Source organism: Phyllobates terribilis, unplaced genomic scaffold (genome assembly GCF_046119375.1).
Source record: "Phyllobates terribilis strain yellow unplaced genomic scaffold, ASM4611937v1 Scaffold_11__3_contigs__length_659146591, whole genome shotgun sequence".
NCBI lineage: Eukaryota > Metazoa > Chordata > Amphibia > Anura > Dendrobatidae > Phyllobates > Phyllobates terribilis.
In genome coordinates, this window is record NW_027362771.1 from 323223217 (window position 1) to 323235167 (window position 11951).

At 43.3% G+C, this 11951-nt stretch overlaps 1 protein-coding gene across 1 annotated transcript in view; it reads right to left on the reverse strand.

Moving 5' to 3' along the window:
- ACR (acrosin) overlaps nucleotides 1-9608 on the reverse strand; it is a 36509-nt gene extending 26901 nt beyond the window's left edge. The window contains exon 1 of the mRNA XM_073654698.1: nucleotides 9524-9608. Within this exon, the coding sequence (XP_073510799.1) occupies nucleotides 9524-9608 (85 nt within the window). The remainder of the gene's footprint in view (nucleotides 1-9523) is intronic.
- Nucleotides 9609-11951: the final 2343 nt, after the last annotated feature.

The following is an 11951-nucleotide window of genomic DNA, read 5'->3' on the forward strand; positions in this document are numbered from 1 at the left end:
GCTTAGGGCGCGCGCGCGCTCCCCCTCTCTTAAAGGGGCCGCGCGCGCCGCCCTAAGGAGTCCCCGGCCAATGGCCGGAGGACCTCTCCATATATAAGGCACCTCCTCCAAGATGGAGGTGCCCGAGCAATGTTGTAGCATAGTTCATATGCCTGCTAGCCTACCTGGAGGCTCTGCCGTCACGTGCTGTGACCACCTGCCCGTCCAGAGAATCTTGCCCGCTCACCTGGAAGCGTCCACCTGCTACCTGCCTGCTAGCCTACCTGGAGGCTCTGCCGTCACGTGCTGTGAACCACCTGCCCGTCCAGAGACTCTTGTCCGCTCACCTGGGAGCGTCCACCTGCTACCTGCCTGCTTGCCTACCTGGAGGCTCAGCCGTCACTTGCTGTGATCACCCGCTTGTCCAAAGACTCTCGCCTGCTCACCTGGGAGCGTCCACCCGTTACCTGCCTGCTGGCCTACCTGGAGGCTTAGCCATCACTTGCCGTGACCTCCTGCCCTCTTACCTAGAGACTGTCCCCGTCACTTGCCGTGACCTCCTGCCCTCTTACCCAGAGACTGTCCCCGTCACTAGCCGTGACTGCCTGCCTTCCCTGGGTGTCACCCGCTTCCTTACAAGGACTGCCCCTTTGTATAGTTGCTCTGTGGTTCCACCTCCCAGACCCGTTACAGACTGTCTACTGTCGTACCTTCTGTTCTCAATTAGAGAAGTCCCACAGGCATCTACTGAGATCTCCCCATTTGAGCTGTTATATGGCTGACACCCCCACGGACTCCTGGAAGTAGCAAAGGAGACCTGGGAGGCAGAGTCTACACCCTACAGGAGTGTAATCGAACATGTGGCCCAGATGAAAGAGAGGATTGCAGAGGTGATGCCCATTGTGAAAGAACACCTCCTCAAAGCACAAGAGGCACAGTCGTGGGTGTCCAATAGATCAGTGAGAGTGAGACACTTCAACACTGGGGATCGGGTACTTGTGCTGGTACCTACGGTGGAGAGTAAATTCCTGGCCAAGTGGCAGGGCCCTTATGAAGTGGTTGAAAAGGTTGGCGACGTCAACTATAGGGTTCACCAACCCTGGAGAAGGAAGCCCTACCAGGTGTACCACATCAACCTCATTAAGCCATGGCGAGACAGGGAGCCTGTGGAAACTCCGTGTTTGGTGTAGAAGACTGAAACTGACGTGGAGGAAGTCAAGGTGGCAGAGTCTCTGTAACGTACCCAGAAGCAACAATGCAAAGAGTTGCTGCAGCAGAACAGGGACATGTTCTCGGATCTACCGGGCTATACTCAGGTCATAGAGCATGAGGTGCTTACGGAGCCTTATGTCCGAGTGAATTTGAAGCCATATCGGATTCCTGAAGCCCGCCAAGAGGTAATCTCGAAGGAGGTGAAGCGCATGCTGAATCTGGAGGTCATTGAAGAGTCCAACAGTGGCTGGTCCAGTCCCATAGTCTTAATGCCGAAACAAGATGGAGAATGGCGGTTCTGCAATGACTATAGGAAACTGAATGAGATCTCTAAGTTTGATTTGTACCCAATGCCCAGGGTAGATGAACTAATTGAAAGGCTAGGGCCGGCCAGGTACATTACCACCATTGACCTCACAAAAGGGTATTGGCAGATTCCTATGTCCCAAGAGGCCAAGGAGAAGACGGCCTTTTCAATGTCAGATGGGCGTTTCCAATACACCAGGATGCCGTTTGGGTTGCAAGGAGCACCAGCTACCTTCCAGAGAGCCATGGACAGGATTCTAGCTCCCCACAAAAAGTATGCAGCGGCCTACCTGGATGATATTGTGATCTATAGCGAGGATTTGGGTAGTCATCTGGCAAAGTTCATGCGATATTCGATGCTCTACGGAAGGCGGGGTTTCCCATCAAGCCGAAGAAATGTGCCATGGGCATGGAGGAGGCCAGATATTTGGGCTATGTCATTGGTAGAGGCGTGATAAAGCCCCAAATAAATAAAATTGACGCAATCCGGGGTTGGCCACAACCTCTCTCAAAAAAGTAGGTCAAAGCGTTCCTGGGCATCGTGGACTACTACTGCCGGTTCATCCCTAACTTTGCCATGACATCCGCTCGTTTGACAGACCTCCTTGAAGGGCCAAAATCAGCTATGGCTAAGTGGTCTCCAGAAGCTGAGACGGCCTTCCAGGACCTCAAGCAAGCCCTGTGTAAACAACCAGTGTTGGTGGCACCGGATTTCTCGAAGGAGTTTGTGGTTCAGACGGACGCGTCAGATGTCGGGCTGGGTGCTGTCCTATCACAAGAGATGAACAGGGAAGAACAACCCATGATATATTTAATCCGGAAGCTGATATCTTGTGAAAGAAATTACTCCATAGTGGAAAAGGAATGTTTGGCCATCAAGTGGGCATTGGACACCCTAAGATACTACCTCTTAGGTAGGATGTTCAGGCTGGTGTCAGACCATGCCCCTCTAAGGTGGATGAGCAAGAAGAAGGGGAACAATGCTCGAGTGACCAGGTGGTTCCTAGCTCTTCAGGATTTCAGCTTCCATGTAGAACATAGGCCTGGGAAACTGCATGGCAAAGTTGACGCATTGTTGAGGGTACACTGTTTGTTAGCGGAAGGTCCAAGGGGGGGAGGGGTAGGTAAGATGGCCGCCGGTCAGGTCCTTGAGGGGAAATATGTGCCACTGAGGTTGGTAGCTTCGGTGATGTAAAACCGGGATAGCATGCTCCAGCACGTTTAGTGCTGAGAGGGTTAATAGGGTGTATCAGGACCGGTTTTTACGAGCAGTCATAAAAGATGGGTGGGAATGACTGTTTTTTTGTTTTGCTTTCTGAGTGGTTTATGCTGTTTAACAAACCAACCTGGATTTCACTGAAAACGCTTCTGTGCCTACCTCAACCGCAGCCAAGTGAGTACCAAACCCTACAGTAGATTTATATTTAGATATATGTACAGTACACACCAATTAACAATGAAATTGTAACACCAGGATAGAAGAAAAATCATAGAATTCTGAAAATCACAGAATCGATAGACATGTTAATGATATGCAAATTGTAAGAAAATGGAAACAAAATTTCAAAACATCTCAATTCATTTTGTATTGAGTATGAGCTGTTGTCTGAGGAATGTTCTGCCATGCTGGATATACTTGGGTGCGTAAATCATCAAGATCCACTGTTGGCAGCTCCCTCTGCAATTGCCAACCAATGACATTGCAGGCCATGCTAGCATGTTTAGGCCATCCAGGCTGCTTACAGCAGCATGAGAAAATGCGGCCTGGCGTTCTCATGTTGAAAAATGGCTCCTGGGACACTTCAACATTACCTTGTGAGCAGGGGCATACATAGAGATCATGGGGTCCCACAGCAGAAGCTCTGATTGGGCCCCCCTTGCCCTCCCCCACAAAAAATAAATATTTGTCTGTGTCACAGAAGAGCAGATTTCACACTTTTCCAGCCTTTGAATAATAATTTTCTTCCTGCTGAAGTCCTAGATTCCTCTTTCATTGCTCCATAAAACATGATGCCAATAAAAGTGCCCCCCAAACACAGTATGATACCCCCATGGTGCATTCCACCACATTAGCCTCCACATGCACAGTACAGGGTGGGCCATTTATATGGATACACCTAAATTAAATGGGAATGGCTGGTGATATTAACTTCCTGTTTGTGGCACATTAGTATATGGGAGGGGGAAAACTTTTCCAGATGAATGGTGACCATAGCGGCCATTTTGAATTGGCCATTTTGGATCCAACTTTATTTTTTTCAATGGGAAGAGGGTCATGTAACACATCAAACTTTATTCTTTCATGAGTTTTTTACATCTCGTATCTTCACAGCATAGACAATTGCCTTCATTGTGTATAATTGCTTTCATACAGTATAATGGCCCCCCAAAATATAATGGCCCCCCAAAATATTATAATGGCCCCACATAGCCTTCCATATAGTATAATGCGCCCCCCATAATCCTCCATATAGTATAATGAACTTCCCATGGTCCTCCATAGAATATAATGCACTCCCCATAGTCCTCCATACAGTATATTACACACCCCATAGGGTAAAATGCTAGCAGGGGCGTAACGACTGTGGTCGCAGTGAGGGCCAGGGCCCGCCGACGCCAGCAAAAGCTTCAGCTGGATGTGCGTCCGAGGATGCACATACAGCTGAAGTGTATTGTGGCGCCAGGCACAATACACTCTGCTGGGCAATCAGATGCGAGCAGCTGACATAGATGAGCGTGTGACGAGGCGCATGACTGAGTTCACAAGCTCCCGTCACAAACCGCGACTGTTCGCTTCACAAGAGGATGCACGCAGCATGGGAACGAAGGAACTGTGAGTATTTATTTATGGGGTGAAATATACTACTATGAATATGTATGATGTTTATGAGGGTGCATTATACTAGAATGGATGACTCTGGGGGTGCATTATACTACTATGGATGACTATGGGGAGCATATTATACTACTATGGATGTCTATGGGGTGCATTATACTACTATGGATGTCTGAGGGGGTGCATTAAATTACTATGCATGTCTTTGGGGGTGCATTAAATTACTATGGATGTCTATGGGGGTGCATTATACTAGTATGGATGGTTATGGGGTGCATTATACTACCGTGGATGTCTATGTCTTCTTGAATGTGGTTTTGAGCACCTTGAGGGATGCAGTTTTTAGAACGGTGTCACTTTTAGGTATTTTCTGTCATAAAGGCCCTTCAAAGTCACTTCAAATGTGATATGGACCTTAAAAAAAATGGTTTGTAAATTTTGTTGGAAAAATAAGAAATCGCTGATCAACTTTTAACCCTTATAACTTCCTAACAGAAAAAAATTTGGTTCCAAAATTGTGCTGATGTAAAGCAGACATGTTGGAAATATTATGTATTAACTATTTTGTGTGATATATCTCTCTGATTTAAGGGCATGAAAATTCAAATTTTGAAAATTGCTAAATTTTCGCCAAATTTCCAATTTTTTGACAAATAAATGCAAGTCATATCAAAGAAATTTTACCACTATCATGAAGTACAATATATCACGAAAAAACACTCTCAGAATCAGTGGGATCCGTTGAAGCGTTCGAGTTATTACCTCATAAAGTGACAGTGGTCAGAATTGTAAAAATAGGCCTGGTGATTAACATGCAAACCACCTTCGGGGGTAAAGGGGTTAAAGGGAATCTGTCAGTAGGATCAACCCTCATTAGCAGTCTACATGGGCAAGCAGGTCATAATAAGCTGAATAAAATGAAGCTGCAGATGTGTTTAACCCCTTAAGCCCCGAGGGTGGTTTGCACGTTAATGACCAGGCCAATTTTTACAACTCTGACCACTGTCACTTTATGAGGTAATTACTCTGGAACGCTTCAACGGATCCCCCTGATTCTGAGATTGTTTTTTCGTGACATATTGTACTTCATGATTGTGGTAAAATTTCTTCGATATCACTTGCGTTTATTTGTGAAAAAAACGGAAATTTGGCGAAAATTTTGCAATTTTCAAAATTTGAATTTTTATGCCTTTAAATCCGAGAGATATGTCACACAAAAGAGTTAATAAATAACATTTCCCACATGTCTACTTTACATCAGCACAATTTTGGAACCAAAATGTTTTTTTGTTAGGGAGCTATAAGGGTTAAAAGTTGACCAGCGATTTCTCATTTTTCCAACAAAATTTGCAAAACCATTTTTTTAGGGACCACATCACATTTGAAGTCACTTTGAGAGGTCTTTATGACAGAAAATACCCAAAAGTGACACCATTCTAAAAACTGCACCCCTCAAGGTACTCAAAACCACATTCAAGAACTTTATTAACCCTTCAGGTGCTTCACAGGAATTTTTTGAATGTGGAAGAAAAAAATGAACATTTAACTTTTTTTCACAAAAATGTTACTTTAGACCAATTTTTTTTATTTTCACAGGGGTAACAAGAAAAAATGGACCCCAAAATTTGTTGTGCAATTTCCCCTGGGCACGCAGATACCCAATATGTGGGGAAAAAACACAGTTTGGGCGCACGGCAGGGCTCGGAAGGGAAGGAGCGCCATTTGACTTTTTGATTGTAAAATTTGCTTGAATAATTAGCGGACGCCATGTTGTGTTTGGAGAGCCCCTGTGTGCCCAAACATTGGAGCTCCCCCACAAGTGACCCCATTTTGGAAACTAGACCCCCCAAGGCACCTATATAGATGCATAGTGAGCACTTGGAACACCCAGGTGCTTCACAAATTGATTCATAAAAATGAAAAAGTGAAAAAAAAAACACTTTTTCATTTTTTTGAATCAATTTGTGAAGCACCTGGGGGTTCCAAGTGCTCACTATGCATCTAGATAGGTGCCTTGGGGGGTCTAGTTTCCAAAATGGGGTCATTTGTGGGGGAGCTCCAATGTTTGGGCACGCAGGGGCTCTCCAAACGCAACATGGCGTCCGCTAACAATTTGAGCCGATTTTCCATTCAATTTGTTAGCAGACACCATGTCGCATTTGGAGAGCCCGTGATGTGCCTAAACAGTGGAGCTCCCCCACAAGTGACCTCATTTTGGAAACTATACCCCTCAAGGATTTTATTAAGGTGTATAGTGAACATTTTGAACCCAGAGGTATGACACAGAATTTGTTTACATTAGGTCATCATATTGAATAAGTTGTCATTAGTCTTGAGCGCAAGTGCTCACTACTTGAGTTTGCATCGAGTACTCAGGTATGCACCATGTACAGCGTGTGCTCGAGTGACATGCTCGAGTCCCTGCTCCGCATGTTTCACAGTTATTAGACACCCAAAAAAAAACATGCGGGGATCGCTCGTGCATGGCAGGCAATCCCTGTAAAGTTTTTTTGGCCGCGAAGCCTATGGGGCAGAAACTCGAGCATGTCACTCAAATACCCACGATACTCAATGCATACCAGAGCACCCGATGCAAACTCAAGTAACGAGCACTTGCGCTCAACACTAGTCGCCATATCGTCATCTTTTTTTCTTTTGAAAAAAATCCCAACCCCATCACAACCCTAACCCCAACCCCAGCCCTAACCGTAGCACAACCCTAACCCTAGCACAACCCTAACCCTAGCCCAATCCTCACCCAAGAGTTTATTTTTGACGCCGTTCCTCGTGCGTTATAAGTGATTAGACGACTTTATTCTTCGGGTCGATGTGATTACAGCAGTACCAGAATCATATGGGGTTTTTAGGACTGACAGCTGTCACACACTAAAAGACGCATTTTTTGTAAAATCTAGTTTTTGCATCGCCATATTTTGAGAGCTATAATTTTTTCCAGATTTTGGCAGACAGTCATGTGACGGCTCGTTTTTTGCGGGATGACTTGACGTGGTTATTGGTGCCATTTTCAGGCACGTGACATTTTTTGATCGCTTTCTATTCCGATTTTTGGGAGGCAGAATAAACAAAAACCAACAATTCAGGAATTTTGTTTTTTTTGTTTTTTTTTATTCTGTTCCACGTGTGGTAAAATTGATAAGGTAGCTTTATTCTTCGGGTCAGTACATTTACAGCGGTTGTCTATGTTTTGCACTTTTACATAATAAAAGCAATTTTATAGAAAAAAATATTTTTTAGCATAGCTTTATTCTGAGAGCTATAACTTTTTTATTTTTCGGCTGATGGAGCTGTATGTTGGCTTGTTTTTTGCGGGACGAGATGACGTTTTCAGCGGTACCATTTTTATTTATATTTGTCTTTTTGATCGCGTGTTATTCCATTTTTTGTTTGGCGGTATGGTGATAAAGCATTGTTTTTTGCTTCGTTTTTTTTTTTTTTTTTTTTACCGTGTTCACTGAAGGGGTTAACTAGTGGGACAGTTTTATAGGTCAGGTTGTTCCGGACGCGGCGATACCAAATGTGTACTTTTATTGTTTTTTTTGTTTTTTTATAATAATATTTATTGATGGGTACATTATATTTTTATTTTTGGTGGATTATTTTTTTTTATTTTATTTTTTTTCACTTTCTGGGTGTTTTTACACTTTTTACTCTGTCCCACTCTGGAACTTTCATTTTTTTTTCTCTGATCGCCTGCATGGCACAGGAATGCAGCACCATCCCTGTGTCATGCAGGCTGTCAGCGCTGGACGGGGAGAAGATTGTTTGGAGATGCACTGCGCATGTCTAAACAATCTTCCTGCTGCCTGGTGACCCGGATGTTGTCATGACGACATCGGGTCGTCATGGCAACACCCGGGAAGCCTTTGCAGACAGCGCTGGAAGCCGGAAGAGGAGGTGAGTATCTGCGATCACCTCCCCTTGCCCCCGCAATGCTGCGATCGACTTCGATCGCAGCATCGTGGGGGTTAATGTGCTGGGAGCGGTGCAGGGCCGCTCCCTGCACATAGTATCGGGTGTCAGCTGTGACAATCAGCCGACACCGGGCGGCGATCGCGCCTGCACAGCCTGTGTGCGCGCGCGATCGCCATGACGTACTAATACAGGTCTGGCTCTTAAGTCCCAGGGCACAGACGCGTATTAGTACATCAGATGTTGTTAAGGGGTTAATGCTGTGCTGTGTCAGGTATAATCACACACAGCTCTGCAGTGAGATCAGGAGAGCTGTGATCAACGATTACCTGTCACACTGGTAATGACCAATTTTATTTAAAATAAGCTCTGGGGGCAGATTTTCATGCAGTTCTGTGTCCGGCTCATAGTTCTGAACGGCTTATTTACATGTAGAGAAAACAAAGATTTCTCTGGAATAAGAAATCAGATCACAGATATCAAGGTATCATTTTAGTCAGCATCCTATGACCTACATATTCATATAGATAGCTTAGGAGGGATGACCGTAATGACAGATTCCCTTTTAAGATGGAAAAGGTTCTGAAATTATTCTTCTTGGTATGATTTTTTTTTTACATGACAACAATCTAACATTTAAAGAGGGTTGTGTACATACTAATACACACATATATAAGTAAAGGCAAGCTAAATTATTCAGTTACATGTGTATAAGCACAGCAAGGGCATCATGTAACCAATAGATTGAATTCTCATTTATGGACAGTCATTTCTGTTCCTCTTACCTACACTCTTGAAAATACTGAGATAATACAATATCAAAATAAAACCCCAGGAATCTAGAAGTTAATGTATAGCAGTTCATATTTTATTACACTTAAGTCTTTCAATACTCGAGATAGAAATTGCTACCTTTCGCTGCGTGGATTCTTTTTGGGATTCCTTAACTGAAGTTAAGAATGTATAAGAATGTACGCCTTCATCTTGTAAAAATAACATACAAACTGAGCATCATCTCAACTCTATTTATTTTTTACCAGACATCATGTACAAGTAGATAATTTAACTCAACATTGATGTAAATAGCAAAAATTATCTTATAGTGATGTTGCTCCATCACTTTTACAGTATGCAATGAGGTATATGATTGGAAATAAGGTTTTTCTATTAATTTGTCAGCAGCTTTTACTAACATATAAGATGTACAGTGATATCGGAAATCACGTCTCATTTTCTTTTGTTGCAGCCATGTATACTTACTGTTAAGGCGAGGAAAGCCATTGGCATAACCCATAAAATGCCCAAGTAAAATGGAGATGGCATGTATAAATAACTGGAACTTCATAGCCACTTTGTGCCTTTCCAGATGCTAAGGAGAATGACTAACAAGACATCAGTTTAGAATGATGGAGGTGGCAGTATTGTGACCTAACAATGCAATGAGTTTGTTGTTTCCCCAGTTCTACAGTGTGACATCATGATGGAATTATTTGACCCTTATGAGGCCTATTGAGGAAAAAGGACTGCCCCTCATAGAGCCTTCATTAACATAAACAGTATTGTAGGGAATATGCTGTGTTTTTGCAATTTTCTCTGTGGCACATTTAGCTTTTTTTTTCTTTTTTTTTTCTTTTTTAAAGCAGGCTCTAACTTAGTCATTTTTTTAACGTTTTATTCATAGACAACTCCATAGAAAATATAAACTGCTAATGCCGGTTCCACATATTTAGCTTTCATGGTCTGAGTACGGGCGGCAATGTTTGGACTGACCCTGCGTCTTCTGAACAAACTCGAAATTGGGGTCAGCAAGCCAATGGCCGACTTAGACATCACAGTCCATAATAGGCTGTCTTCATGGTTTCACACTTCTGAAAATCATGATCCAAATAAGTAACACATGTCAAAAATCTATGACCAAAAAAAAACACATTCATGGTGTATTTTACTTTACAGAGAATTACAAAGATACAATATTAGGATAGGATAACGCTTGAAGAAGAAAGAAACAAAGCAAATTAAGCTGATAAAGGCAAAAAAAAGTAAAGGAAAGAGATCAAATAGCAGCCTTACATAAGAGATGGGGAAAGAGGAAAAAGTAAGTTCTTCTGCCCTACTTCCAGTCTCAGACCTCATGCACACACAAATGACTCGTCACAATCGGAAGTGAACTGGACTCTGGTACACATGACACCAATATCAATAATATGATGCCGACATCTCCAGTGTAGGCTCGATCTCCTTGTCAGGACTCCTGAAGGAGCGATCCACAGTTAAGATTAGCTGCGTGACTATGAAGGTAGGAGCAGCTGGTGGATGTAGGACTTGGACAGGAGCAATACACCAGATCACTGCCAGCACTGGGAAGTTAGTACTCAACCAGGCAGTGTTAAAAAAAAATATTGTGGACAGTCTCAGTGGTAAAATGCTACTGAAAAAAAAAAAAAAAAGAAAACTACACGGTGGCGCAGTGGTTAGCACTGCAGCCTTGCAGTGCTGGGGTCCTGGGTTCAAATCCCACCAAGGACAACATCTGCAAGGAGTTTGTATGTTCTCCCCGTGTTTGCGTGGGTTTCCTCCGGGTTCTCCTGTTTCCTCCCACACTCCAAAGACATACTGATAGGGAATCTAGATTGTGAGCCCTGATGGTGACAGCGACGATAATGTCTGTAAAGCACTGCGGAATATGTTAGCACTATATAAAAATAAAGATTATTATTATTAGTACTACATTCTGCAGGTTCACCCAGGCAGCACCTGGACACTACATCGCCCCTCGTAGTAGAGGAGAGACCACAAACAGAAAGGGAGGATCTCCTTTTTATACCTATAGGTTTCATGTCCTTGGTGGGTAGACCTTCTCTCATGGTGCGGTCACGGGGGAAGGAAACAAATCCAATATACATTTGCTCTGGATTCTGAGGCAGAAATAGAATAGAAAACAGAACCCCAAGGTTTCTGTCTTGGATTTGCATTCAGTTCAGATAATCCATGTTGCCCTACCAGAGACAGTTTTCAAGCAGACGTGTCACTTGAAACAGTTTGAAAGACTTAATGGGAAAAACTGAGACCTTATGCATAGAAGACATTGTGTGCAGAATTTAGCACAAAAACACATGCATTTTTCGTGGCAAATTTGTGCAAAAAATCCTGTGTCAACACATCCTTGTTAACGGTGTTAGCAGTTACTCTGACTGCTATGTCCAGAATGAGATAGGATGTGAATCAATAAAATACAAGTAAGGCCATTTTCACACATTTGACATTCACAGTCCGAGCGCAGGTATGGAGCACAAGGGCCACAATCAATAGCCTCATAGGCGTATAAGAAGCAGTTGAATCAGGTCAGGAGACCGCAGCCAGACTGTAGAGCGCAGTCCGTGCATGGATTATAAAACTCAGATGTGTGAACGTAGCTATTCACTAAATCTTTTTCAACAAAACCGGTACATCAATTTGCTCAGCTCCTCCTGATCTATAACATGCTGCTTGCAGATAGCACAGAAATTCCAAGCTGACAGGTTACAATTAAGATCATTATCAAAAATCTTCCCATTGTATTGTTCTGTATTTAGAATATGTTATTTATTTTAGCTTATGAAAATGGATGAAAATTTTGAATCAACTACTGAAGTGTGAAGGCGGCTTTCATCTAGTTTGTAAGCATGGAGAAAAAAAAGAACAACCTCAA